This window comes from Tiliqua scincoides, chromosome 2 (genome assembly GCF_035046505.1).
Source record: "Tiliqua scincoides isolate rTilSci1 chromosome 2, rTilSci1.hap2, whole genome shotgun sequence".
Taxonomy (NCBI): Eukaryota; Metazoa; Chordata; class Lepidosauria; order Squamata; family Scincidae; genus Tiliqua; species Tiliqua scincoides.
Window position 1 is genome coordinate 29,818,406 of NC_089822.1, and position 17,120 is coordinate 29,835,525.

The 17,120-nt window shown below is 38.8% G+C and overlaps 1 protein-coding gene across 1 annotated transcript in view; it reads right to left on the reverse strand.

The window, feature by feature from the left end:
* Positions 1-757: 757 nt before the first annotated feature.
* The window catches only part of SCAMP1 (secretory carrier membrane protein 1), a 52,346-nt gene continuing 35,983 nt past the window's right edge, over positions 758-17,120 (reverse strand). The window contains exons 6-9 of the mRNA XM_066615288.1: positions 15,376-15,535; positions 12,441-12,542; positions 7,679-7,796; positions 758-4,277 (exon numbers count right to left, since the gene is read on the reverse strand). Coding sequence (XP_066471385.1) covers positions 4,113-4,277; positions 7,679-7,796; positions 12,441-12,542; positions 15,376-15,535 — 545 coding nt within the window. The 3' untranslated portion in view covers positions 758-4,112. The remainder of the gene's footprint in view (positions 4,278-7,678; positions 7,797-12,440; positions 12,543-15,375; positions 15,536-17,120) is intronic.

The following is a 17,120-nucleotide window of genomic DNA, read 5'->3' on the forward strand; positions in this document are numbered from 1 at the left end:
TGAGGGGGAAGCCTCAGCTTTTTCAAAACACTGGAAGTGTCATCACTTTGCATTGTGATGCCACTTCTGCTGTTCAGTTCATTTCCAGAAGCCACATTTGGAGTTTGGCAGGTGCCACAAATCCAATGTGGTCCCCTGGGATGAAAGGAGTTCGACACACCTGTACTAGAGTAAAGGACTATGAACTCCACTGCTTCTTAGAGCAAAATGAAAAATCAGCAGAGGCAGAGCATGCTGTGAGAACTGGCCACCAGACTCAGGTTTTTTCAACAGTGCCATACTAGAAACTATCGAGAAGCCACTGAAATTCAAAAGCATGAAAACAATATGAACAAAAAAGAGGAGTCTCTCGGTATAAGTAATACCTGGCTTCCAGCACTCAAATATACTAGAATAAAAAAAACTTTTGTGGAGAAACCTATAAAAGAAATTTCGGTAACAAATGGACAAAAGAGTGTTAGTATGCCTTTAAAAATTCAAACAGGAGCTGGCAGTTAATCCAACTAACAGAAGGGAGGATACAAATTCTTTACAACCCTTGAAGATGCTTTCCATAGTTGAAAGTGAAATATCGGGACTAGATCCTATGTTTTTATCTGTGGCTTCAAGACTTGAGCAACATGTTAAATTATTTTTTAAACATATCAGAAGTACATTTGAAAACTCCAAAAATGTAAATGTACCTTGCCATGTGGCACATAAACCAGGTTTTTGAAAGAGAAAAACAAGATTAAAAACAGATACCAGCGAAGAACAATTGTTTTCAGAGTTTCATTTTACTTGCAACAAATTCCTAGACAATTTAATACTTGCAGATTTAATCAGTACTAACAAATCATTTTCTTTTCTCAAAGTTCTCAATTTACAGCACAAAACCAAACACTGATCCACTACTGAGTGCTTCTTTAAAACCAGGTCCAGCTCTAATTGTATTAATTGTTCTGGTGACTGACGCACTTTTTCCACTGCAGCAGATTACAGGATTTATATACAGATTACAAAAAAAAAGAAAAGAAAAAGATTCCCTGATCTATCTTTAGATGAAGTCACATTTTATTAGGAGTGCCAAAATGTAGATGAGATTATACATTGAGTTGCACATCAGTATGGACATCATAGTGTGGACAGATTATACCTGCATTTGGATACACATCTGAATGTGAATATCATATCCATTGTGCTCTGCTCCCACGTGGATGCATAACCCCATTCACATTCTGTCATTGCATGACTATGCAAAACTAAAGCTGAATCGGGGCAAATGTGAGATTTTCTGTACATATCAACCCTCTTGCATTTTGCCTTTTACAAAAAACCCCTTCCTTGTTTTGAAAACTATACAGAACAAACAGGAAAAAAATCTATGTCACTGAGTTAATACAATAAATATGCAGAACCACTGAACCACTCAGACATGCAGTATTTGAGGATCTGTGTGCATTTGTACACAACCATGACATTCATCAGAATGGTAAAGCATTATTAGTAATTTACAAAATATACAGACATACCTCAGATAAATAACTCCAGTGCCTAAATTACAGATCACACATTGACATTTCAGTGTTGAAACTGTATTTTCAACTAAATTTGCCACAGCTAAATTATATAAAATGACTTTCAATGGGCATGTGCATGAACTGACTTACATTAATACCATTTTGTTAAAGATTTTAACATACATCAGCCTTCTGGGAAACCTAAAAAATCAGAAGTTAAATACAGCAATTCACTCAGCTACTTCTGACTTGAACCTGAACTACACCTTCACTATTTTTTTTTATGTTCTAGGTACTGCTTTGAAGGAATATAAATAAACAAGACAATCCATACACAATGTTTCTGGGACTCAAATTAATACTAAGAATATTTATCTACTGCTTCACCAGTAAAAGTAGTTTACAAAGCAGTCGACATAGCTAAATAATGCTTCCCAGTTCCCAAAAGGCTCATAATATTTAAAAAAAAAAAAGGGAGATACTAGAAACAGCCACCAGAAAATAAGCCATGCTGGGTAAACAGGGGCACTTGCTCTCTTCCTACTAAATATAAAACAACACCACTTTAAAATGTGGCTTTTTGCCCAGTTAGCAGTGGCTTCAAAGACTTGAGAATGACGACTGCATTTATCTATTTCAAGTTTCAATATGCACTATACCCTGAGAAAAAGATACTCAAGAACCATTTTTTTAAAAAAATGCAAATGCTGTTTCCCCCAACACACTTTAAAAGGAAAGCAACCCAGATTAGCAAAATCAAAAATGCTTTAGTGATAGTTATGTAGGATAACAATAAAGGATTAAGGATTAACACAAATGCACAGAAAATATGAAAACACGTAACTACCGATCCTTTACTGCACTGAACCCCTCATTACATACATGATTTTACTTGCCCTCTGCTTTAGGTGTGACTGAAAACTACAAAATACAATTTGCCATGTAGTCCATTTTATAGTATTTATTGCTGTGATTAAGTTGTCAAATTTTCTTCTAATTGTTAATTTGTAAAGTAATACTTGTAATTTAAGATACAGGAACGCTTCTCAAATCTAGGTATTCAGCCATGCTGAAAAGATAATCCTTCCTACTAAATATTGGGTCAGAACATATATACCTTCGGCCCTATATTGCAGTTTAAGCAACATGTAAGAAATAAGAGCCATTAAAATGACAAACTGAGATACTGTTTGAAATAATCCAAGATATGCCCCAGGGAACCATCCAGATTAATATTTTATACTATCAAAAAGGGGAAAAAACCTTAAAATGAGATATGATTAAGACCCAAAATATTATTATGAAGCTAAACTACTAACGCTCATCGTCAGTTCACCAGTATTGTGCTAAACTCATCTTCAATTTGCATTTTACAAAATGCATTTATTCAGATTAAATCACATGAAGGCCGAGGTATGTTAAAAAGAATTCAAGTACATAATTAAATGTCAGTTTCTAGGAAGCCTGATTAGAGAATATGTTCCTGATTAAGAATTTAAGATACTTTATGTTCAAATGTTTATACAAGCAGCAAAACAGAGTGATTGACAAGCCTAAAGACTTAGTACCATTGAAACACAAGTACACACTTTAAAAAAATCAGAATCATTAAGCACAATTAAAAAATCACTGCATTTAACACAAGTCCAAAAGGACTAGCCATGATAGTGTTCTAAAGATTAACAGTTTTCTTCAGCAAAATGTTTTCCAAGACATGAATACTGAAAAATAGCCATTCTGCTCCAATTAAACTTACTGTGCAATCTTATATATGTTTACTAGAAGTAAGCCCTCTTATGTTCAGTGGGGTTTACTCCCAGATAAGTGTGCACAGGATTGCCATAGTTAACATCTCTGCACCTTGCATTATGTATTCTTTCAGTGAGATCCCCTGTGCGCCAAAGTTTCCAACTTAGAAGACCATATACCATGAAAACAGATCCCAACAAGTACAATAGTAGAGGAAGAGACAAATTTTGGACCAAAACACTAGCTCAACCATGGTCAAATAAATGTTTCATGCAAACTCAAGTTTTTATCAAAAGACCTATTATCCTAAAAAAAAGAATTTACATTATCTATCATACTTATTTTAAGCTTACACCTGTCCATCAGCTGCTGGAGCTGTAAAGCAGCAGTCAAATACAACATTCAAAACTGTTAGCTGCCCTGCTTCTTACAAAAAAAAAAAAATGCAGGGAAGCAAGCAGTTAAGAACAAAAGTTGTTGCTCCAAAGTGCTCATCTCAAGTTAAAATGAAAAGATCCCAGAGAGAACTATTGACAAGAAAACCCCTAATATCAATTTAAGCTGACCCCAGAAGCCATCATATCAATTTCAGGTCCATTGTTGAAGTTTTCACCAAATATAGCATAACTCCAAAAATCTGGAGAAAAATGTATCTACTAAAATTTTAATAGAGTAGCCAGGAAGTACTTATGAATAAATAGGTGTATAAAGGAATGAAACAAGGACTTCTCCTGGTTTTAGCCCATGCACAGCTGAAGAAGAGACATACATGCTGTTGCATTTTGAACACAAGTCTTTAGGGAATATAAGTGACTGGAAAAATAAGATACAGTCAGAAAATTGTAGGGATTTTCATCTCTTTCTCTATATTTGGTTACCCTTGAAAGCATTTTGAGCAGCACTAGTTGCTGCTGTTGATGCAGCATTGGCTGCAGCAGTTTGTACTGTTTTGTTGGACATCACACCGGTTGCAAATTCTTGCTGGGCCTTCTCAAAACTTGCTCCAGTTGTGCGGTAGAGGCCATGCACCTGAAGAAGAAACACAGAGTGGAAAAGTGAAAGAAGATTTAAGAGAAAAACCAATTCCAAGTCTTATAATAAAAAGCATTTCGCCATTTTTAAGCATCAACGTATACATAGGGAAAAACCTTCTGATAACCTTAAAATGCCACATAGTAACATTTATTATAGTCTACCATCTTTCAAAGATTGAAACTACATGTTACATGGAGATGCCGCCAAAAAGTGTTTCTGTATTCAGAAAACCTCTCCTTCTTTCCCCTGTAGCATCACTTATCAAGTACTGTGACATTACACAGTACTCTTTCCTGCTTCCATTAGCTGCCATTGGCAAAGTTGACAAAATGCACAGCATGACAACACAGGAACACTAGTAAGTGATTATATAAGTTATGGGTGGGAGCGGGTATTCAACATGGAGATGCTATTTTCTCTGGTATCCAAGAATCACATGAAATGTGTTCTGTCCCAAGCACAGGAGGGGTACCATATTCGAGAATTCCGTATTGTGGATTCACTTATACATGGAATGTGTCCGGGCCCCCACCCATCACATGCACTCCCTCCAGAGGTGAGGGGAGCTCTGCTCTGCCCCCCTCCAAGGGGCCTCCGAGTTCAGCAGAGACTGAGGACATCCATCCAGCACTAGAGGGCTTCCCCCATGTCTCCCAATGTTTTATAAGGCATTGAAAACATCACTTCCGGTTTCTCTGTGAAGGCAGAAGTCACAGGTTTTTAGCTTCGGAGCTCAGTCTGAGCTTGGCAGAGGCCTCTTTGGAGGAGAGGGGAGCAGAGCATTGGGACAGGCATTCACTCGTGTCCGTGGTTTTAGCTATGCAAAGGGGTTCCCCTGCGGGGTTCCTTGCGAATAAGGGGGCACACCTGTATAACCAAACTAAAGTTCAAGATCAAGTGCATACAATATCTTTTAGTGTGGACATTTTAAACTAATGCACACTTTGACTTTCATGCAAGATCCTTTAAATTATAGAAATTGTTGCTATTTAAGTAGCTTTTAATGAAAATTAAGGATGTGTTTGTTATACTTAGTTCTGTCTATTGGCCGTTATGCACTCAACCATTTTGAGCTAAGATCATCAGATGAAAAAAATGAGCAAACAATTTCAGAAAAAAATCAAGTTGCAATTTGGTTAAAAGTAAAGGTTTTATTTATATATGCCACATGTATGTGTGTTGCACAGAGTTAAACTAAGATACGGCTAGATAAGGTTAATTTATACCCACTTTTTTAAAGTTAGAAAGATTTCTAATCATCTGTGATCTTCCTTACTCTCAATGAAACTCTAAGGTTTAAGATAACTCATTTGATTTAAATTAGACATGACTCAATTACATTGAAAAAGGATTTAGTAGCATCTAACTTTTCTTGGATTATGCCCAGTGATTATGCTTCATTTCTCAATGTCTGGGAAGACAAGAGGTTAATCTTGATTGTCTCAATTTTTTAAAAGCCAAGTTACTTAACTGATTTCTGCCCAGCCCACAGGTGTACACATTTGATCCCTGTTGCGTATATGCAACATTGGGTAGAAATGGCTTAACAAAGGTTAGGCTTTACTAGCAAACATTTCTTGGGAGTGTTTTTTCTTGTTAATGAAAAAAACACCTACTTTTTAAAAAAAAAAGTAACAAGCCTACTGCAGCACCTATAATTTAATCTCTACTGTAGCTATTCTCGAGATATAAAGCCTGACCTCTAGTGGCTACAAAATAAGCCACAATCATTCTGAATTTTGGAGACACTGGTTAAGATAATTCAGTCATGTGAAGAATTAAAAACCAAATGACTTAGAAAGCTGCTGGTGGTTTCCATTTCCCAACCTCCAAGTTTCTCTAATTTATGTTTATCCATGCATTACTCACCCAAGTCCCTGCTCAAACATTCACATCCCTATTTGTTTTAGGTCTCAAAATTATATACAAAGGCTGAAACCCAAAGAGAACAGCTCTGGGCATGGTCAATGGAATTTGACATTTTCCCCATTGAGAGATCCCTTTACGCCTAATAAAGGTTTTTGAAATTGAGCAGATCCCTGGACCATAAAGCAAACAGCTTTTGGAAGTCCCCTCCGTTTCCGAAATGGTTGCCACATGGCCCAAAGCAGGGATATTTTGAAGACGCATGAGTCCTCTTGTTGCATGGTTCTTGGATCCCAGCCATAGTGGTTTGGTTCACCAAAATAGCCTGATATTTATTTAAGCTCTAGAACGATTTAGGAGTGTCTGAATTCTACTGAAAATAGGATTTAAGCATACAGTTAACACACCCAAAATTCCTCTGGTTTCAAGAGGACTTAAACAGAGTTAATTTCTACTGAATTGCTCTCTAATTATTTCTCGATTCTCCAAATAAAATCATTCTAATAGCTAAACACACTTCATCTTCTTTGCTTTCTCTTTATTCCACCATTTGTTTTCTGCAGCCTATAAATGTTTTTCTTTTTTTCAAAACTAAGCCTATCGGCAACTGAAGTGGAATATTTAAGAAAGATCATTGAAAGCAACAACAGTTGCTTGGGTTGAATCAATACTTTATTAAAAGCTATAGAAGCAAGTGAAAACAGATGAAAATGTGGGGGGTTCTCCAAATTTGTTTACAAACCTTCAATATTTCCTTATTCAATTTGTTTACATTTCCAATATGACAGATTAAATGGAAATGAGCAAAAGAAAGTGAACCACCTTGTCCTGGAAGATCATGTTAGCTAGTCTACTTGAGTCATTCCTGTCAGGTCAGCAGGGCAGGATAGCCCTTGCTTTCCCGATAGCAAAGTGGCATGGGAGCGTAGGAAGACAACACCAGAAGCAGGCGATCCCAAACAGAGCCAAAGAAGCAGACACAGGCTTGTTTGTTGCAGAAGCGTGTATTGGTAAAAGGAGCAGGCAGAAGAGTAGTCAGTCATATGGTCCAGAAGTCAGGGATACAGAGAGGCACAGTCACGATAAGCACAGTCCAAGTCAGAACACAAACCAGCAGCACTGCACGCTGGAACTCCACCACAGCAACCCACACCAGGTGTCTGCTCTTGCCGCCATATATACTGGGGCGAGCCAATCAGAATAGGGCGACCTCATAGTCACAAGACAATCTTGCGACCCACTCTGATTGGCTGTCCAGTGATGCATTGCACCACTCCACCATGGCCTTTGTGACTCTGCACATGTACTCTCTCCAGGTCACGTGACTCCCACCTAACACAGGTGCATCTGATTACTAATCACACACATATACAGTGCAGCTACATTTCACACCAGGCCTGGACATCAAGGCCCCTCCTGCCACATCCTGGCTTATAACAATTCAGGGCCTGGGAAGCCAAAGGGCCTGCACAATGCGCAGAAGAAGAAATTTGTCTTTATGAACAGTAAGAAATATAAGAGCTACTTACCTTTTTGAACATTACTAGCGAGATTACTGCTGATGCTGTGAAAAGTGCTGCTATGATTATCATCATAATGCCTACTGGAATACTACGATTAAGCCCAGTAAGAGAAGAAATCCATCCACTAAAGAAAAAAAAGACACACACCTCAAATATATGTACATTAACATTCACATGCTCTAAGATAGCACCTCTTATTGTGCTGTAATTTCTAAAAGGAAGTAATCCTTTTCTCCAATATGGACTACATATTTCTGAAGAACCAAGCACAGCTAAGACAGAAAAAAATTAAAACTTCATGCCTGCATGACTAAAAATTAACACATCTGACTTTTTTAAAGCAAGGTTATAATGAACAAAGTTACTTTTTTGTCATTTTATTGACAAGTGGCTTACTTAAATCTATATAATTTGAAACCAGAATTACAGCAAACATTTTTCACTCCTATAGATAGTACAGGAATTACAGAGCATTAAATTAAGTACATCATATGCTATGCCACAATAAAGGCCCGGTGCTTTGTTTTCTGATTAACAGAATTGTATTCACAGGCCTTGCCATCTCATTTAATCAGATCTAAAGGTTGCAAGCCACCAACAAGCGGGCGCACACGCACACTCCAACTTGAATACCAGAGCTATTCAACTGACTATCAAAACCTATGGTGTGCCAGGTATAACAGTCTAGATCTTCCAACAGAACTTGCACAGCCACCTAATTAGGTAGTTAGAAAATGAAGCAATGAAATACAATAGTACAGTAATGTAGACCCATTTTGTCTGTGTAAACATTTAACACCACTTTTTTTAAACATCTTTTCCACCTTTTAACACTTGGTTACAGGCCATGGGTCCTTTTTATAAATTGCTGCTGGTTGCTCTTTTAAACTTTTTATCTGATTGCTGTTTTTTAAGATGTCTGTTAATATGTTTTTACCTTGTTTTAATTATGTTTTTAATGTACGTTTTTAATTATTGTTGTAAGCTGCCTTGGGTCCCTTGAGGAGAAAGACGGGATATAAATAAAGTAAATAATAAATAATAAAGTCTGGAAGAGATTGTCACATCTGTCCATCAGTTGCAGAACATTTCAAGAGCTATATACCAAACGGAAACCCTTCTCATGAAGAAATTTTCTTCAAACATAACCACAGACCCCAAATTGTACATTCTTAGGTGCCATACAATGCATTTGTTCCATTGGTGAGATTCCTGTGAAAATATGCCCTATGAACACTACTGATTTAGGGGAAATGACCAAAAAAAATCCCTATAATTAAATGCCGCACATTCACATAGAAATAAATCTAGAAACTAAATACACACGTTATAGAAATGGGCTCCTGGAGAATCATCATTAAAAGCAAACTCAGAGCCCAATCCTATGCATGTCTACTTAGAAGTAAGTCCCATTATAGCCAGTGGGACTTACTCCCAAGTAAGTGTGAATATGTTTGGGCCCTCAGTTGGCTGAGTTCCTATCAAATTGCAAGCAACACAGGGCCATCCGCAGGGTCTACATCTGCAGAAGTAGAGAGGTTTATAAACCTAAGAGAAAAAGAAAAGTTCAAAATGCCTGGTGCAGACCGAGCATGCTCAGTGGTCACCAGGAGACATGTAATGTTCAAGTGTCAGTTAAAAAAAAAATAGAGTAAGTCAAGGGAAGAGAAAAGGAAATGGGGATTGGTCCACTTGAGCTAACAGAGCTTTAAGGATGATGAGATGTAAAATGTTACTGGAAATCCCTCTGGTACGCTTGTATAGACTTCCAAAAGCTTCACATACTATAACTGAAAAGCTGCAAGATGAACCAGAAGTTTGAACAGCACAGTGGCTTAGAGGTAGAGCTATATAACTCAAATCCCTAGTGCAATTCAGTGGCAATCCTAGCCCCTGTGCCACTAGACCTCTGGACACGACCCACTGGAGAGGTATGGAGGTGTTCTGAGGGCCTGGGAGGCCACATGTGGCCTCTCTGACCCTCAGAAGCCCTTCTAATGCATCTAAACTAAAAGTACTTTTCTAAGGTCTTCCAGAGGCATTACAAGCCTTCTGAGGGCTAGAGAGTCCATGCGTGGCCTCTCTGGCCTTCAAAACATCTCTGGTCACGTCTGAAGGCCTCGTGGGGGCGGCATTTTGGATGTGATACAGCCAGCAGTCCTCAGAGCAGCTCAAAACTTGGTGGCATGACTGACCCCCCTGCACGTATGCCAGTGGTGCAACTCTCACCTCAACCATGAATTTACTAGACGTCTCGGTAAGCCATTCTGAGCCTCATCTGCAGTAACGAGATGGTAATAGTCAGCCTACCTTACAAAGTTATCACAAGGGTTACTAGATAACATCTGGTAGGGGATTAGTAGAGGACCAGGATACCTCAAGGACCCCTTCCCCCATATAAACCTGCACATCCCCTATGATCAGCTAGGGCCCTGCTTAGGATACTACTGTCATTTGAACCTAGGGCATGGCGGCAAGGTGCAGGGCCTTTTCTGCTGTGACACCACATTTCTGTAATCTAATACCAGAAGACTTAACAGTTCCCTCATTACATGTTTTCCAGCAGGGTTTAAAAACATATTTGTTCTGCTTGACTTTCAAGAAGAGAGAAACCTCTTAGGGACCCCTTCTTAATTTTGTTGTTGCTTTATGTTATAGTTGTTTTATAACTTAATTTGCTCTTGTATCATTTTAATTGTTTATTGTTTTATTCAAATGTTTTTTACTTTTTTTATGTTGTACACTGCTCAGAGCCCTGGAAAAATAGAAATCTTTTAATTTAAATTTTGAAAAATATATATAAGGTGCTTGAATACTCTAAAGTACCAAGTATTAAGATGAGCAAGATGGCAGTATTTTTAATGGGATTTCACTGCACAGTACTACAAACCTCTTCTATTACATATCTTCATATACATTTCAGAATTCTGCTAACTGAATATTAGAATCATGTGTAGTGAACATTATACAATTATGCAGAAAGAAAAATGTTTGGTTATAAATCAAATATTGATCATCCAGCCTCATTACACTAAGACACACGAACTACATTAATGACCCAATCCTATGCAGGGCCGGCCTATATGGTGCAGGCGCCAATGCATCTATATATCACTTTTCACTGGTTACATCTGAGGTATTCAATCTGTGCATCCGGGCTCCCTAGGGTGGCATGGCTAGTGCCCAGGGGCATTGTGAGGCATCTTGGGGAGAGAAGTGACCATAGCTGCTCGGTTCAGCTACACATGCTGCCTCCCTACTTGCTGCTTTTCTGCAGCTGTGAACTTTTTTCTTTTTCTTTGGGCTGTGAACTTGCTGCTTTTTCTGCAGTGGGGCAGTGTGAGGTGGGGAGGGCATAGGAAACATGGTAGGGGGAGGGAGAAAAGGCTGGTTGGGCAGCAGCAGAGGTGCTGCATCTCATCAGCGCAGGGCACACTCCTGGCAGGCTTCAAACTGGAAGGGAAGCAGTGCTTTCCTCCACTTGGGAAGGAGGGAGCCCAGCCTGCTCTTTGTGGGGGGAGGGGGCCAAATGCCACAGCCTGCATTTCTCTGTCTTGGCTGGGGGGAATAGGGGTGGCATCTGCATGTTGGGGTGTGTGTGAGCATGCCCCCATCTACTCTGGGGGTGAGTTGTAATCTTGCTCTGTGTGGCTGCAATCCTATCCACACTTTCCTAGGAGTAAGCCCAATTGATTCAAATGGGACTTACTTCTGAGTAGACCTACATAGGCTTGGGGTCTGTGTCAGCTTAACCAAGGATCTTCACCTTTCTCTTTTTCCTCCCCCTTCAAAAAAGAAAAAACCACTCTTGATCGGTCAGGCTTTGTCTCCAAAAATTGATTAAAAAATAAAAATGCCCATTCCTTTTCAGCCATCCCCCTTTTTCCTCCTGCGGGGGGGGGGGATGGGGGACTGGACGACTTCCCATGTTGGCTGCTATTATAAGACAAAAGGCACAATCCTAACCAGTTCTACTTAGAGGTAAGTTCTATTGTGTTCAATGGACTTATTCCCAGGAAAGTGAGGTCAAACAGTCTCTGGGTCTCAGTTTCATTCCAGTTTGCAATTAGCAGATATATGCAAAACAAAGTCTTCCCCTCCCCCAGCAAATTCATCACTTCTCCCTTTCCAAAACCCTCCAGGTGTGCTGCTAACAAACTCAGGGCACAATCCTAACCAGGTCTACTCAGAAGTTCTATTTTGTTCAATGGGGCTTACTCTCAGGTAAGTGTGGTTAGGATTGCAGTCTCAGAGTGCTGGCAGCTGTTTTTTGTTTCTGGTGTATTTGCAGAGCTCCATTTGTATAATTATAACACCTATATAATTATAACACCTTCATCCCCATTTGGGGGGTAACTGCGGTGAGGTGATGTAATGGGGAGCCATGGCCAATGGCCACAAGGATCAGGGGAGCCGCAGGCTGGAAAAGTTTGAGAACCACTGGGTTACATCATAAAATAGAAATGTTTTTTAGGATTAAAGTACATTAAGGATGCCCTACAATCTAGATTTGTTACATTTGGCTGCTTAAGCATCACCTATCCACAGGTATTCAAGCTAAAACCTCTTGGTAGCAATAAGTTTTGGAGCTTTTCAACTGAAAGCCATCCACCACAGACAGATAACACTTGTTTACCTTACACAATGATTCCCATCAACCAAACAACATTCAAAGACAAACATCAGTTCTCTACATGTTGTAGAAGTGATATATTATTACACCCTGCAACATTAAATGTATTGCTTAACAATAAAGTAGGTAACTTACCAGTTGCCCCATCCTTGGAACCCTGCAGCTTGAAGTACATGAACAGCAAATTGACAAATGTACACAAAGAAGAAGACAAAGAATCTGAAAGAACTGTCACTCCTGAAAGAGAGAGAAACACATACTTCAAATACCTTCTCAAGATTTGTCAAACATTACTACTTTGGCATCTCTGCCAGCATAATAATCAACCTAAAAAATACACACACACCATATACACACACACACACACATATTACACACAGTTTCTATTACTACATCAGATTTCCATGGAAACAGAGCTGCTGACTTTTGGAAATACTGTTCCAGGATCTAGCTGTCCATGCAATTTGACCAAACTACAGTAATTAAATACTGCTAGCACAGAAACAGCTACAGAAAAGTCAAGTCTCAGAAATAACAGGCTAAAAAGCAAAAGGCAACAGCACTTATTCACAGGTTCCAACAAATGGCACTGCAACAAAAATGATCTTAGCTTGTTGGCAAAACATTTCTGGTTATTGGGCTATTCCTTTTTATTTCAATTTTTTCCTATTCCACTGAATAAATTCTTTATTCCACCACTGTAACCCGTTTTCTCGCACAGCTGGCATCAGGTTGGCAGGAGGAAAATCTTATGATTTATTTATCAGCTCTAAGAAAGCTAAAGCCTGCAAAGAATAAATTAGAGGTGAGACTCAAACAGGAGGCCTCAGAATTCAGGGACAAATTCAGGGCCAGCTTGAGTTCCCAGGACTCAGGTGAAAGGGTTTCAGTATCTTCAACTGCTTTTTTCTTCTCCATATCTATTAGTAAAAAGGCTACCTATCCATCCCATTTCTAAAAATTATTTTGAAAGCCTAATTCTCGGAAAGGGAACAAACCAAGCAAAACTAAGCAACCTGCCTCAGCCTGAAATTCTATATTTCTCTGTGAATAAGTCCCGTTGAATTTAATGGGCCTTACTTCAGAGTAGACATGCATAGAACTGTGGTGTAATTTAGTTTAATTTCGGTTATAATCCAGTTCAAACAGTCCAGAAAATATGGTTTCCTAAACTGTGAACAAGCTTATATGCATCTTCTCCTCTGCCACTTCTGCTCCAGGTTGAATGCAAGGCTTCCTGGTTTTTTGGCCCCCGTTTTCCAAGATATTAAATCAGAAACTGCGGCTTAAGTAATTCTAAACGAAACTATCAAGCCAGGATCAATAGAGATTTTACTCCTGGTTTACTGGGAATACAGTGGGCCTGCCATTCCTACAGGATCAAACTCATTGATCCTGTAGGAATGGATTCCTCATTCTCAAACTCATTCCTCATTCCTTAAACTCATTCCTCAAACTCATTGTTTCAACCAAATATGGGACTTCAAATATGTTCAAAATGCAGGTCTTGAAGTTTAAAAATGAACTTCAAATAAAAATTCCACATACCCCACTGTAGCAGAATCAGATCTGGAACTAGATCTATCTGAAGCACCTGTGTTTTTTTGCTTTGCACCTACCATTTCAAGCACTTTTGCACAATTTTACAAGTGGACTCGAGCATACTTTTTTTGGTCCACTGTACTTAAAACCACAGTTTTCTAGTTCAGATGTCATGGGAAATTGTGTCTAATTAGAAAGCTTTACATTTAACTAGAGACACAAGGGAGTTGTATACATGGGCTCTTCAGCTCATTTGAGAGCCAAACAAACTATGATTGTTGGGGTTGTCAAAATCAAACCACTGTAACAGGTATGAAGTGCTGAGCAGTCCCAGTCACATAGGAGCTGCACACCTGCACCTTTACTGCAACATCACATCTCTGACCATGAAGGTTCTCCACCACTGCTGAGCCCCAGCTCAAGACTTATTGTATCTATGGAACTACCTGGAGGGCCAGCAGTGAAAAAGAACATCAGCTATTGTGCTAGGGTTACTCAAACCAGGGGAAGGAAATAAGGTCCAGTATAAAAATTAATGAGTTCTTCCTTTTGCTTGTTTATTACTGGGGTGAGGGATGGGGGTTAGGAAACCTAGTTTTGTATATAAACAAAATATTTCTAATTTTTTTCTGCTATGTAATATTTATCTAGCTTTAAAAAGATAACTGACAACACAGGTTTTATCTGTGGATTTTATATCCATGGATCTGGCTCCGCATTGAGCCAGACTCAGCCCTCCAGTCGCCTTCGGAGGGTTCAGGTTGGGCCTTCTGAAGCCTTCAGGCCTCCCCAGAGACTTTAAAAGAATAACACCACTTCCAGTTTCCCGAGGGAAACCAGAGATGACGTTTTTCAGCCTGAAACTACCATTCTGAAGCCCACAGAGGCCAGGGGCAGATGCATGCAGTCGCTACAGGCTTCAGAAATTCCTCCAGAGGTGATTGGAGCACAGTTCCAGTTGCCTTCAGAGGCTTTAAGGGGCTGAAACGGATTTTGTTATCCACGGTTTTCAGCATTCATGGGGTGTCCAAGAACAGATCCCTCGCAGATACCGAGGCCCCCCTGTATTACACTTTAAGATTTTTACAATGTTTCGATGCTTCAGCTGTAGAGCTCTGCAACATAATTCAGTGCACCATAACTAGAATACAGTTAATTGATTCAACTGAATACAGCTAATGAAAATAGTAAGATTAAAGACTGTACGAGTGGAAGAATTAAACCAATTGTGACCTTTAATATTAAACACAGTAGATTTTATCACACACAGCACTTGTGTTGAACACTATATAGGCTCACTCACCACACCAAACAGCAAATAGAAATATTGTAGCAATCTTTGCAAGAAGCTAAAAATTAAACCACTAATTATGCATTGAAAGCAGAGATACTCTGAAAATGACCACACTTTTTACAAGAATTCAAATTAAAAGTTGTAAAACCAACTTAAATGAAGTTTCAGAAGATTAAAAAGCAATTAAATTACATAAACCTTTAACAGAATTCCACACTAGATGGAAATTGTTACCTGAAGGCTCCATAAAGTGGTCTGTACCAGCAGACAAATGAGCAAGGAGTAAAAAGCAAGAACCAGAGAATACTCAATCCAAAGTCAACTCCTCGCACAGGTTCAAGGCAAAACCAGGCCAGACATCCAAAGATGTTAAGAAATAGTGTCACTGCATGAACTACAAAAACACAGGCATATTAAAAATGAATTTCAACAATTCTAGAAGTATTAAGAGTATGCTTGCTCCACTACATGTTCTATCTAGATTCAATTACTGCAGTCAGTAGATAAGAGATTATTTTTTAAAATTGGCTGAATTTAAAATTGGGTTTAATAAAGAATAAGTAAAACAGGACATTTAATGCAACTGATATCTTAGTCAAAAATGGTTTTCAAGGAAATCCTAACAAACCAAGGTTCGAAAGCAGGGTTTTAGAGACCTCCTCAGTGTGAAATAAAAAGATTATAAATGTTTATGTCAGTGTTTGGAACTTCATGATAAAGATGTCCCACAACTATGACAACATTTGAATGGCCATATGGCCATTTCAGGGCCTTCAGTGATAAATCTAGTGAAAAACTAATGTGTATTCTTATAGGTTATGGCAACGATTTTCAATCTGTTTTATCTCACAGCACACTGACAAGGTGCTAAAATTGTCAAGGTACACCATCAGTTTTTTGACAGTTGACAAGGCACATGCACCGCTGGTGTGGTGCTCACATCCCCTCATGGCCCTATAAATAAATGGCCCTTCCCCAAACTCCCATGGCACACCTCTGGACCATTCACGGCACACCAATGTGCCATGGCACAGTGGTTGAAAATTGCTGGCTTCAGGGATTGTCAATTGTAATATACTTATGGGGGGCCCCATTGAACTCAGTGGTAACAGAAAAGAGTTCTCACTTTTCTTAATACCACAAACTGTTCTAGAAAGCAATGATATCCCTCAGGTCTTCAAAGTCCATTATAAACCCAAATTTAAAAGTTTGACTGTTTTTTCTACAGTTAGAACCTTCCTTGTGATTCAGTAAATGGTGCTTTTCATCATAGTTCATGCTGAGAAATGCTTCGGCTTCTGGGATCGAATTCACCCCATTTGCAGCTGCAAATTTCTAAAAAAAAAACCTGCAACCTCACACATAAGCAGATGGCTAGGCTTAACAGCACCTCTCAGTAAAGACCTTTAGAGGAACCTTTTTTCTTTGTTTAAAGAAAAAAATGGATGGCAACCTTCAGTCTCGAAAGACTATGGTATAAGACTACAGACCCAAGCGGTCTCCCATCCAAGTACTAACCAGGCCTGACCTTGCTTAGCTTCCAAAATCAGACGAGATCAGGCATCTGCAAGGTAACAGTTGCTGCTGAGATCTCCACAAAATGTGTCTTTGAGTGTTGCTGTCAGGGCTTTTAATACAAATGGTAATTTAGCTAGGTGGTGGGAAATAATTCACCTCAACATTTCCATAGATTGTGAGCAGAACTATTTTTTTAAATATTTATATTCAAACATTTATATCCCACCTTTATATCTCTCTCTCTATATATAGGAGCTCTAGGCAGTGTACAACAATAAAGCAAAACAAACAATATTAAAAATCCTTCATATCACAACTGCTCCCATTTCCATAAAATTTAAGTATAAACGACATGCATACTGTAGAACCAGAAGTTATTAATGTCGTTGTTAATATTTATATACTACTTTTCAACAAAAAATTTACAAAGCAGTTAGCAAAACAAAATCAATAAATGACTT